Source organism: Pyrgilauda ruficollis, unplaced genomic scaffold, assembly GCF_017590135.1.
Source record: "Pyrgilauda ruficollis isolate IOZ18807 unplaced genomic scaffold, ASM1759013v1 scaffold10, whole genome shotgun sequence".
Lineage (NCBI taxonomy): Eukaryota > Metazoa > Chordata > Aves > Passeriformes > Passeridae > Pyrgilauda > Pyrgilauda ruficollis.
Window position 1 is genome coordinate 102,207 of NW_024508101.1, and position 13,184 is coordinate 115,390.

General features: G+C 41.4%; 2 protein-coding genes across 9 annotated transcripts in view; one reads left to right on the forward strand and one right to left on the reverse strand.

The window, feature by feature from the left end:
• Positions 1-401: 401 nt before the first annotated feature.
• Positions 402-13,184, forward strand: part of NR2C2 (nuclear receptor subfamily 2 group C member 2) — a 38,433-nt gene continuing 25,650 nt past the window's right edge. For 3 of the 8 annotated variants that reach the window (XM_041462596.1, XM_041462642.1, XM_041462649.1), the window contains exons 1-4: positions 402-925; positions 4,082-4,165; positions 11,825-11,935; positions 12,784-12,984. In XM_041462596.1, the coding sequence (XP_041318530.1) occupies positions 4,106-4,165; positions 11,825-11,935; positions 12,784-12,984 (372 nt within the window). In that variant the 5' untranslated portion in view covers positions 402-925; positions 4,082-4,105. The other 5 variants (XM_041462623.1, XM_041462633.1, XM_041462658.1 and 2 more) reach the window with 5 other exon arrangements.
• LOC121350475 (transcriptional regulatory protein AlgP-like) lies at positions 1,249-2,080 on the reverse strand. The gene is made up of 2 exons (XM_041461847.1): positions 1,458-2,080; positions 1,249-1,341 (listed from the first exon to the last, which is right to left on the reverse strand). The coding sequence occupies exon 1, from the start codon at positions 2,078-2,080 to the stop codon at positions 1,469-1,471; it is 612 nt and encodes a 203-aa protein (XP_041317781.1). The 3' UTR covers positions 1,249-1,341; positions 1,458-1,468.

Genomic DNA, 13,184 nt, shown 5'->3' on the forward strand with positions numbered 1-13,184 from the left:
TTTCAGGTGTTACCTTATTCATCTAACTGCTCCTTAAATTAGCTTCTGTAAAAATTAGACTCAAGGGAAACCTACTAGAAACATTAAGAACATTTTGATATGAGTAGGTTAAGAAATACCTAGTTATGACAGGCGGTGAACATCTGATAGCCTGCGACAAGACAAGCACTGAAAGGTGGTAAACTCTTCAACCACCTCAGCTACACCCAAACCTGTTTCATGCCTATCATTGTGTGTTTGAAGGCACAACGTACCTCACTTACAGCCAGCTTTGCCGTAAGAGCCCTAATCAATGACATTGACTTCACAAAATTAAATAAAAACTCGACAGTCTGGCGGCGGCGTTTGTGAGCTTGCTCAACTGTGAGCCCACCTTTTACTGCATCGTCAGCGAGCACCAAGATACACCTGGAACATCAATACCATCAGCGCACTGGACAGGCACCGCCAGCCCGCTACCACGGCCTTCCGGCTCCTGAGGAGCCTCCCGAGCGAGAGGCGCAAAGGCGGTGAACGTACCTTCCCCTGGCTGCCCCAGAGGCCAGGCTCCTCCGGGCACGGTCCCGGCCCGGCCGAGCGGCGCAGGGCCCGGCAGGCTCGGGAGGCCCAGGTAGCCCGGTAGCCCCTCCCCGCCGCCGGCCCCGCCCCGCGGGGGATGGAGGGGCCGCGGCCGGGCTGGCGCTGGAAGAGGAAGCGGGGACGCGCTACCGGGCGGCGGCGGTGGGGTCACGAACTCTGACCTGTCACAGGGCACGGCACACACAACAAAACACCCCCGACACCAACACAGCCCCGGCCCCCTCCCCTCCGCGGGACCCACAGCCCCTTGCAGCCCCCGCGGGGGGAGGGAGGGCCGCTGCTGGGCACCGGCCTGCCCGGGCCCGGTCGGGTCACCGCCACTGCACCTTTGGCGCCCATTCCTGAGGTAAAAAACATTTTTTAAAATTGAAGTGGCCTGGTGGGTTTGTCTCGTGGGGGCCAGGACGAGGGAGGGGGCGCGGGGAGGCGGCAGCGGGCCCTACTCTGGACACCCCCGCGAGGGGAGGGGTGGGGTGACGGTGGGTTTAGGGGAGGGGGATTGCACGGCTCCGGTATTTGTCTGGTAAGCGAGCACCGGCCGTGGTCTGGCCTGGTCTACAGCTCCTGCAGAGGAAAAGACCACTGTGGCGTGCTGGGTCGATCAGCGAGGCAGTCCCGTGCCGGAGCCGCTGGTTGCAGCGTGGGCCGGCTGAGGTCGGAGCTGGTCCGGTCGCGGTGAGCAAAGTCTGCTGTCCAAGGGGTGTAGGGCGATGTTCGCGGCGATGACGAGCGCGGGACACACAGAGAGACAGAAGATGGAGTCTGAGCGGGCGGAGGCGGCGGCTTGAACCCGACCCTTTTACCTTTGCCACCGGGAGGGCGGAGGGGAGGGGGCGGCGGGTACTTTGCATACGGGGCTGAAACCGCCGCCATCTTACCGGCCGCTTCCTCACTGCCATGTCTGGGCCTCCTCTAGGCGGACACAAGGCTGGACCGGAGGGGAGGGGAAGGGGCCTAATGGCGGCGGCAGCAGCCCCGCCTGGGCTCTGGCGAGCGGCCAGCGCCGCCATCTTGTGCTCAGTGAATCCCCGGGGGGCTCTCCCTCTGCTGGAGGGGCGGTACCGCCACCATTACAAGCTGGTGCCTCGGCCAATGGGCGATCTGCGGGGGTGCGCTTCGCCTGTCGTGAGGTCATTGGTCGGGCCTGGGGGCGGGCCGGAGGCGTGGCTCGGCGGCGCGCGGCGGGGAGCTGTCGAAGGCCCTTCAGCAGCGGACGGAGCGTGGCGCAGCCAATGAGGGCGGGCGGCGCGCGCGGCGCGGCCAATGGGGGCGCGGCAGGCCCGGCGCGGCCTGGGCGGTGTCGCGGCGCTGCTGGCGCGGCTCGCGGTGCTCCGGCTCGGTCGGCGGTGCCCGGGTGTGGGCGGGCTCCTGCCGCCGGGACAGCGTACCGGAGACTGCCGGCAGGGCGGACCCGCTCCCCGCCCGTCCCGCCGATGGCAGCCTGCTGGAGGCCGCTCGGTGTAGCCGAGTCGAGCTCACAGCGTAAAGAACCTCGTTTCATTAAGACAAAGGAACAAATTTCAATACGTTTGAATTCGGCCTTTTACCATGTCTTGTCAGTAGCGCCATACCTTTAGAACCTCTCAAGTGGAATTTATGACTTGTCTCTGAGGTTTCACTGCAGCTTAGGGAAAGATTAGTGATTCTACACTGTGTTTTGGACAGCGTATAATGAGCTGGCTGCCACCCTGTTATGCTGAAAATAATTTCCTGGTGTTCCAGGTGGCTCTTCCTGGCTTTTAAATTTCACTTCTTGTGTTGGTTTGGGGGGTTTTGTTGTGTTGCCTTACAAACCGTTGCTCAGGGCTTTTGCTAGGAAGCTGATTTTGCCTCCTGGGAGTTGACACCATTAAGAAGCTTGGCTTGGCAGTATATGGTCTCTGTGCTTCAGCTGGATTTGATCAGATAGCCTCAGCGTAAGGTTTTTTTGTGAAGGTCAAAAGTACAAAAAGCCTTGGTGATAACACCAACAACGGCAAATCTCTCGGACTCATTCTGCAGAAAACACTAGTGTTTTGTGTCTCAGAAAGGTACTGTTATGAGCAAGATCTAATCTGAAGGGCTTCTGTCATCATGAAGCACTGAGGAAACAGCATATTAAGAGCATATGATTATGTTTCTTGTGCTTCTTGCTGAATATAAAAAAAATAAGAGGAAACACTGAAAAGGAACCATTGAACAACTGAGAAACCATCCATAAGCTGAGTTTGGTGGAAATGGTTCATAGTCATAATCAAGTGCAATACTTCAATAAAATAATGACAAGCTGTAGGAGAAACCAGCATAAATACAATTTCCACGGGGATGTCTCAAGTATGATTATGCATTGTTACAAATAATCTTTACTTGACATACAAAAAATTGCTTTCACATATGTCGCAATATAAGTGAATATAAGTTAATTTACTGAATTTTGACATATTTAACAATTTTAGCTTTGTAGAAGTTACATTTGAATGGGTGATAGAGACATGCATACATTTTTCTGTTACCTGTGTTGCTACTGTTTGCTGTATTTTTAAATTTTATATTAAATGACTTAATTGCAGATGGCTTTGCAATTTTAAGCAGAGGTTTCTAGTGAAACATCAAACAAGCCAGCATTCAGGAATGCTTTTTTATTCCCTACAACAACAAATCAGAATCTGAAGTCTACCCCTGTAATTAGCAAGTCACAATTAAAAAATGAATGCATTAATTGGAAATCTTAATTAAATTTACCTTGGAAGAAATACACCCCTAATAATGATAATGAAAAATACATTGGAAGTGGTTTTTTATAGTTTCTTTGTCTTTGATTTCTTTGTATTTTTTTTAACCCCTAAGGTTGAAGGTGGAGTTACTTGGAATAGGATGAAATGGTTCTGCAGTATTTTCTTCTCATTGTGATAGCAGTATCACATTATAATAAAAAATAGTTTAAATAATGGAAGATACATTTTAGATGTAACTGTTTATTTCCCTTATTGGGTAAGATTACTGTTAAGAATATGGATGAACGTGGTGGTTTGACGGAACGACTCAATGAAAATTTATGCCAAACAGCATTCTTAGCTTGCTGCTCCCTGGTTTAGCATGTGGTGTAGAAGCAGTTTAATGGCAGGGTTTCTCCTGCCTGAGCTGAGGAAAGTGCCTTTGAGATCTATGAATTCCACAAACTGCATTAGTACTTGACTTTAAAAGTAGTCCTTTCTCATTTATGAAATTAACATCTCTTCTTTACAGCTTAAATAACAGACTGGAAAGAGTATATTAGAGGCTTAATAAAGTAAAAGAATAACTGTACCTCAGCAATTTGATCAGCATGGTTCCAGTATGCTTGTCCCATATATGTATATATGTATGTGTGCACACACACACGTCAATGGCACCTTCTCTTATTTGCCAGATATTTCAAGCAGAATTGTAAATTTTCAAAAATTCGTAGCAGAGCTTTCTTTAATATTAAGAAAAAACCCAAACTTTTGTGCCTGATGGAAGTTGCTGGCATCTTTCCGAACAGGTTCTCTAATGGTCTTGTCTCACCATGGCAACCAATATGGAGGTGCTGGCTCAGCAGGTAGTGGAGACTCAGCAGGTGGCTGAGGTGAGTGACAGATGATATCACAACAGTTGGTATATGAGATTTTGAAGTTAAAAACTTATTAGGGAGTCCCTGCTGTTTACAATTAAGCATAAATGGAACAGAAGATCTTTAAATAAAAGTGCTGCTTTACACGTGGGGACAAGCAGGAAACCAGTGCAACTGGGACATGTTTTGTTCACCCTGCTTCGTTCTGGTGGTCCCCATATTAAGAACGCAAGTAGAAAGTTCAACATGAGTTATAGAGAAACTTGGCTGTATTATGAATTGTTTAAAAACTTAATACAACAAAATATCTTGTCATTTGATCATTAGATGGACCATTTGGGACATGGAAAGCTTCTGCACCTAATTGGAATTGTAATCGAGCTCCACCACCGTGTTGGAAGTTACCTGTTTTACTTATGCGCTGTACTGAATTTACAGCAGGGTGGTTAACTTAAATCAGTTTTTATATTTTGTGCCTATGCTTAAAAGAAAAAAAGCGCAAAACCTACTTAAAATTATATTAAGTGATATCTTGATGCATATTCACTGAAGCTTGGATGCTCAACAGCTAAAAAGTTTAAATCAACTCATAAACACAAACTGCAAGTGTTCATGGCCATAGAAAATAATTTATCTCCTTCACTATGCAAACTTCAGTCAAAAAATAAACTGGATCTTTTGTCTGATTAAAATTATTTGGTTTAGTATCCTCGAAGTTTACTGTGATTTTTCATATGGTTACATAATTAAGGGATAAGAAGAAAATATAGGTTTAGTTCTGTTTTTAGAAGTGGACTTGAGATTCCCTACTTAGGAGTACATTTTTAAAAAAGAAATTTCATTCTTTTTAGCATGGAAAATGGCCTAGTGAGTGTCCTGGAATTAACATCTATGGAATAGTTTCAAAAAACTTCATAAGTTTCACAGTGAAAACCAACAAGAGATTTTTCACTCTAGTTTTCTGTACCGGGTATGAATTTGGCAAGCTGCATTTTTAAAAAACAATTACAAATATATTCGGAAAGAGAAACCTGTAATGGAAATACTGACAAACTTTGTAGTATTTTGGTAGAGGTTGGGTGCTGTAATAACTTCTAAAGCACATAAAATATATGACATTTGTAATTCCTCGTGCAGGAAATGCACCGTGGTAACATAGTGTGATGGTTGTATCTTGCCACTGGAGAGATCGCTCCATCTCAAGAGTGTATGAAGCTCTGTGATTTCTTCCTGGCCGGTGGGTAAATAGAGGGCTTCATCTCTTTATAGTATTCAGCTGCTGCTTAAATGATATGCCTGTCCACTGCGTAACACCATGAAAACTTTGTTCATGGAAAACCAGTTGTAAGCAGCATTATCTCGTTAGGAATTCAGTAATACTATGACCATGTTAATATTGAATCATTTCTTTATGAATGGCTGGCTACCTACTATTTGTGTCTTCTGTCAGATAGTTTTTAATACAGGTAAATACATAATGAGTTTTCTTTAAATATGCTAAAATTCTATATTTGTACTCACCATATCTTAGAGAAAACGTAGAATCAAACTTGGCACTGGCTTTTAAAAATGACAGACTTTTTGAAAGTCATATTTTTTATCTATAAAAATTAAATGGAAGAAGAGAGTCATTGACAATGCACTGAATTTCAGGTTATGAACTGTGAGAGAGAAGTTGCAACTGGATAACCTAATGCATCACTTTTGCAACATAACTGCCACATATGTAGTGCATGGGTTTATTGAGAACTGCGGTGCCAAGCACCAAATCAGACTGTCGTGCAAGTAGGCTACATTGTTTCTCTTTCTTGAGCAATAGTTCTTCAGTTTTTTCATGAAACAGAACGTTTCACAGAAGTTGCTGAGTGTGCTCCAGTGTTGCATGTATTTTTGTACTTATTCTCTTTTTAGGACTTTTAAAAATTGTTCTTTTAATGGTTTCAGATGGTTTCACTGCTTTTGCTTGCTTCTGCTTTATATAGTGTCGCTTGTTTAATTTTTTTTCCAATTGTGCATTTCTGAACAGATTGGAGGAGAATTCTGTTTTGAGTGTTTGAAGTTGCCATTACTTACAGTTCATGAAACTGAAGAACAGAGAGCAGCTAGGGGATTCGGAGGGAATTTCAGCAGTTTCTCCTTATCCTCAGTAGTTCTTGAAAAGCAGCAAAAATACGTAAGCCTTAATGAAAAAATAAATAATGCTGCTTTTCTGAAGTATATATTTAGTGCTGTCACTGTGCAATATGCAAGTGGCCTAGGTGCAGTCCCAGCATCAACTTAGATCTGACTTGAATACTGTTTAAGAAAAATGTGTTTGTTTTTAAAGTGGAGGTGCATTCCCTGTGTAGTACCTGTGATTTTACTGCAAAATTAAAAAAAAAAATTTAAACAGAGCTGTCGTGGGCGGGAGGGAGGAGGAAGGGGAGGGAATGTTTGGTGGTGGAAATAAGGGCTATTTCATCTTTCCAACAGCAGCTCTGGTGTAACCAGGAATAATTTTTAGTAGTTGCTAAAACTGTCCTTGGCCAGCTCTCTGGCAGCCAGAAACTATTCCCGGTGCATCCTTTTTCCTGTCAGAGGCTACAGGGAGCGAGTCACATGAGGTGACTGTTGAGCCCTGTTCTTCCTGGATCTTGTTTATGACAGCTGCATTGCTGGAGAATTTTCAGTTGCTTTCAGTTCCCTCAGTGTCCTGATAGGAAACTGTCAAAGTCTGGAGCCTTTTGGAAAGCATGTTTTCCCATGGAGCTCAAAAAATATTGGATATCTTTGTCACATAAAATGTTTTCTTGACCCTCTTCAGACATCTCTGACATGTTGCATCCTAAGTAGTTCTGCAGTTTGGGTTTTGGTCCAGATGAAGACAGTGTGCTGGAAAAGGAGAATGGAAACACTGTTGTTCTGATGGAACAAGTTTTTACTTTGTTTAGAATTAATGAAGTGTGACGTAAGACCCTTTATATTTAATATTTTATTGCTATCACTGGCCACTTGCTCATTTCTGATGATTTTTCAAAGTGGAGTTTTGATGCGAAGTCTTCTTAAACAATTTTTGCTTCAAATACAGCTTTTCTCAAGTTCCTGTTAATGGTAAAAGACCTAGACATACCATGAGCCTGAGCGGTATCTCACAGAAAGTGCAGATGGGAGTAAGGAGACCGTATCTGGTTTGGGCAGTTTGGCAGTATTTGAACTGAGGAGTGTTGTCAGACGTGGCATAGCTGCTGGTGTAATAGAAGTGTGGGGTGTTCCATAAGAGCTGGTCTGAGATTTTCTTTATCATGCAGATGTGCCACTTGCAGTTTCTTCCGTGATTGTTGCTTTTTTATGTGCTATGCAAGATCTTGCACTGGCATCCTATTAGGGCAGTTAAACTAGAGTTCTTCTAGTGGTGGATTTGACCTGTCTCAGCCATCCTACAAAGGACCACTTGGCAGAGGTCAGGAAAACTAATTCCAAGGAGAATAACTGACACTTTTTTTAGATGTGTCTTACACCTGTGAAAGAAACATATTTGGATATACATTTTTAGTAAAAGCCTATTATTAATTTAATAGGTAAAGATACTCATTAGGAAAAATATCTATGGAAAAATAGGTCTTTCTGATTTGATTTGAGTTGCAGGTATAAAACTTGGTACCATATTTTTCATTTAAATTCTTCAGTTGTTTTATGGGTGCCGTTAAAAATATTTGGTCTGTGATTGCTTAATTATGCTTTAATTAATATAAGAAAGAGAATAGAAATTATTGTCTCTGAAATTGGTTTGCACATAATATATTCAAGCAATACAATTACTGTGGCTTTTACTGGAGAAAATATAGAAAATGTTTTTCTGCTTAAGTTAGAAAAGATTAGAGGCTTTAAAAATTTCTCTCAATTGGCCAATGGATTAGTCCCTCAATTTATTTCTCAAATACTGCTTTTATAATCAGTGTGGTAGGGGGAAATAAGCTACAGAAAGTATTGAAAATTTGGTTAGTCAGGACAAATATGTATTATATATGTACATATGCTCATACAAACATACCTAGATGCCTATGTACATGATGGGCAAATCAGTAAATTACTGTATAAACACGACTGTATGCCTATGAAGAAACCTTACTTATTTCTAATGACATAAAATAATGAAATGCTTGGGGAAACTTAGCTTCAAACTACTGATTTTATATATACGTATATATATTTTATATATACACACCCATCTACTGGAAGTTTAACATGATTTCAACTAAAATTTAGAAACTGAAAAAAAAGTAGAAAAAAATAAATACACAATTATATATATTTATATTTAAAAAGGGGAAAATTATTAATAATTTAAACAGAAGAAAACAAATTTAATTTTGCCAGCCTTCAAAATGCACCTAATTGCCAAATACTTGTTTTTAGCTTAATGATGAAAAAGGTAGATGCATATGTGTTTAAGTGTATTTTTGTATTTCTTGAGCTTTGTGCAGATTTTCTATGTCACTTAAGGCAAATCATTATTAATTTCTATAAACTTCAGCATATGAAATTATTGCTAGTGGTACTTACTGATTTGAGAGCCCAAGCAAGTATATTCTAGATACCAGTAATACTTTCTTCTGCACTAGAGCACAGTCAGTTGACCTAACATTTACAGTGTACCCCTACTGTAAATACACTCCCTTAGGTAATTACATATGCATACACTATTTTTAGAGAGATGTACAATAGATGATTGTGCTTTCTGTCAAGTAAGTGCTTAATTTCAATAGTGAGCATATTTCTGTGCTATGGAGTCGTTGAAATTGGAAGAAAATACTAATGCTACTTAGACAACTAAGTTATTAATTTGCTGCAGAAGCTTTTGTAGTGGAAGTTCACTGGATTTTGTTGTTTATTGTTGTTAATAAGTTTATTGTTGTAAAATCTGTCAAGTACATGGTCACTTTCTCAAAGCTTCATGTACCATAACTTTAACAAATTTAACTTTGGAAAATCTTAAAAATATTTTCTGTTTTCATCCGTTTCTCAGCTTTCACTGCAGCCTCATTAAAATGTTTTGTTGTGGAATGAGTTTTTAAAGCTAAAGATGCTCTACAGGAAATCTGATGGATTTTCCTTTCAATTTTGCTAATTTTAAATTAATTTTCCTGAGTGAGATCACATGGCACACAGGACCCGGGGATCAGGCCCAGCTAGTGTGGGTTTAGGAAAGGCAGGTCCTGCCTGACCAAGCTGGTCTTGTTTTATCATGAGGTGTCCCACCTCATGGATGAAGTAAAGGCTGTGGATGTGCCTACCTGTATTTCAGCAAAGCCTTTGATACGCTCTCCCAGCACTGTCCCAGAAGGGCTGTGGCGCATGACTTGGACAGATGCACGTTTGTGGGGTTAAGAACTGGCTGGGTCACTGGGACTGGGGAGTGGTGCCACATCCACTATTCAGTCACTAGTGGGGTTCCTCAGGGTTGTTTTGGGTCCAGTTCTCTTTAATATCTTTATGGATGACCTGGATGAGGGGATTGAGGCCAAGGCCAACAATGTGAAGTTCAACAAGGCCACGGGTCCTGCTGTTGGGTCACCACAACCTACACAGCACTCCAGGCTTTGGGCAGGATGGTTGGAAAGCCACTCAACAGGAAAGGACCTGCAGGTGCTGGTCGACAGTGACTGAATGTGATTTGGGTGTGCCCAGGTCACACAAGAAGGCCAATGGCATCCTGGCATCCTGGATCAAGAACAGCATGGCCAGCAGGACCAGTGTAGTGACTGTTGCTCAGTACTGGCCACTGGTGATGCCACACCTCCGATCCTGGGGTCAGTTCTGGGCTCTGCAGGGCAAGAAAGACATTGAGGGGCTGAAGTGTCTCCAGAAAAGAGCAAAGGAGCTGGAAAAGGGTCTGAAGAGTCAGTCATTGAGGAGTGGCTGAGGGAGCTGGGTTTGTTAGGCCTGGAGAAAAGAAGGCTCAGGAGGGACCTTTTCAATCTCTACAACTCCCTGACAGGAGGGTGGAGTCAGGTGGGGGACAAAATTGTGCCACATGGGGTTCAGGTTAAACATGCTTTGCAAACCCAGAAAACAACATCGGTGTTCAGTTCCAAAATGTTTAAAGAATTTCCGTGCAGGTACCTTTCTATGTGTCTGTCTGTCTTTCGCTTTGAACAAAATAGAAGAATTGTTCTATTCCTTTTTTTCCAAGATGTCTGCAGTACATTGTTTGAAGGTTTGAAGGTGCATCAATGAAAGGCTAAGGATTCTACAACTGAACAACTGTAAAACAATTTTAAAAGACCTTCTTGCTCTAATTTAGATCTTTTAAAGGGCACATAGCTTTGTTAATAATTTGGCATGGAAGGCAAGAAGATCATCCATTAAATGTGTCTTCTAAAAGTCTAGATTTTTGGGAGTCTTTTTTCTCACCTAGGTGTCTTATTTTCTGCAGCTGAAACCTTTGAATCATCCAATAATTAGAAGATGCCTCTTATTTCTACATCTCTCCTGTCTGTTTTCCTCATTTAGTGTGCAACTTTTGTGACCTGTGTATTAAAGATAATTGGAGATTGTATGTTTAATTTAGATTACACTTTTACAGTATGTGGAACTATTTATCGTTCAGGCAATAGGGGAGTAAATTGTATGTTTTCATTAAGTCTTGTGTATTTTAATACCTCTGCTTCCCCAAAGAGACTGTAGTCCGTGTTCCTTGCTATCCGAACTGTTTTTTCTTGATGTCGTGAATTAACTTTTCTGTATATTAAACAAAGATTTTTCAAAGCAAGCTAAAATTGAAACTGCACTGTTTTCCAGCCATAAACATTTTGATACAATTCCAAGATTGTTTAGCAGAGGATTTGATAAAAACAACTTGTGACCATCCTGATTTTGGATACGTTACTGCAGATAACAGGTTCATAGAATGGTTTGGGTTGGATGAGACCTTCAGGATTGTCTAGTCCAACTCCCTGCCACAGGGGAGTTGGACTTCCACTATCCCAGGATGCTCCAAGCCCTGTCCCGTCCAGTCTTGGACACTTGCAGGGATCAGGGGCAGCCACAGCTTCTCTGGGCACCCTGTACCAGGGCCTCACCATCCTCCCAGGGAAGAAATTCTTCCCAATATCCAATCTAAATGTTACCACCTATGTTTAATTCCGTATTTAACATTTTTGCTCTGAAAACAGCTTTGCAAGGGGTGTTTTTCAGGCTAAGTATTCAGAACTAAATTTGCATTATAGTTTGGTAGTCTGGAAAGTTATGGAATAGGACAATAAACAGTAGTATTCAGAAGCAGTGTTAAAGTTAATCTCTGTCATTCAAAAGTACTTTGAAATTATTAAAAGGGGAACTACTTCACATTTTACTTACAGAAGAAAAAAATGAGGTAATTGTATAATCGAAAGTTGAAAAAAGTATTTCTGCATTTCAGGAAGCTAAAGGATCATACTGTACCTATCCAGTGATTCATTTGAGCAGAGTGGTGGTGGTAGTTGTGGTTTGGTTTTGTCAGGTTCACTCAATTTCCAGAAAAATAAAATATTCTGATAATTCATTGAAAGCCAATCCAAGTTGGTTAAATGACTGTAACCTTTCCAGTAAATATAGATTCTAAACTATAGGGCTACCTGATCTTTTATAAATATAGGTATTTTTAAATGGTTCAATACCTTAACACTGAATTAAAATTCTGTATGTTATTTACAGGTGCCGACTGTTCAGACTTCGCTATCTGAATCTCCAGTGATGACCAGCCCTTCCCAGCGTATCCAGATAATTTCCACAGACTCCTCTGTAGCTTCACCACAACGCATTCAGGTAAAAATCCATTAATTAACCAACTATTATATATTTTCTTTTTTTCTTCTCCTCCTGCTGAGCTTTATACAAAAGCATGCTAAAGACTATAGAATACTTCCTTTAAGTCTTGTGAGATCAGATAATTTTTTAGTGAAAACTAAAATTCTTTTTCCCTCAGTAATGGTCCTGACTAGATGTCTGTATATAATAGTTAGCCAGTGAAGAGTATTAACACAGATTAAACCTTGCATACACAAGCAGATCTCCTGAGCCCTGGCCATAACAAAGGGTGAGATATTGTCAACAGAAATCTGAGATCATCTCCAAGTGCATTCCTCTTCCCACTTATTTAGGAGCCAGTAGGAGATTAATATATTTAGCACAAAGTTGGCCTTCGAGAATGCTGCACAGTGGGACTTGGTTACTGGTAAATAATAAAAATGTCATGAATGTATCAGAATGTATTCAATGGCAAATTATATAGGACTTACTAAATTTTAATGAAATACTAGTGCATGTTGATACGGTTATTCTACCAGGCAAAATAGAGATCATGCTACCAGACAACTGCATCAGAAATAGAAACCTTCCATCATAACAGAATCTTGATAATCAGTGTGTGAAACAATAAGGCTGCCTGATTCCATCTTTTGTTGATAACTTTAGGGAGTAACATCTTATGTAAAATACGTAGGTAGAAAATGCATTGGTAAATGTTAACTGGGGAACATCTCCTTAGTGCCATTTATAAAGAAAAATTTGAGAGAGCTTCTTCATAATTTTTCACTGATATAATTCTGAGATGGAATGAAAGATTTTAAAACATAATATTTACTGTGGTGACTAATTTCTTCAATGTTTTACAGATTGTGACAGATCAGCAAACAGGTCAGAAAATTCAAATAGTGACAGCAGTGGATTCAGCTGTGTCTCCAAAGCAACAGTTCATTTTAGCTAGTCCAGATGGAACTGGTGCAGGAAAGGTGATCTTGGCAGCACCTGAGACATCTAATGCCAAGCAGCTTATCTTTACCACCACAGACAACATTGTGCCAGGCAGAATTCAGGTAAGTACAGTAATTTAGGTAAATCATGGAATTTTGGTTTTGTTTGTTTTTTGGGTTTTTTTGGTGTTTTTTTTTTTTTGTTTCTAAATTAAGTCTGAATTGCTTTAAGACCAATTGCAGTAGTTCTCTCATGACATGGATCAGACATAATAATTTTAAGCTTCATTGTTCAATCATAAATCCTTCAGTCTTCACCTACC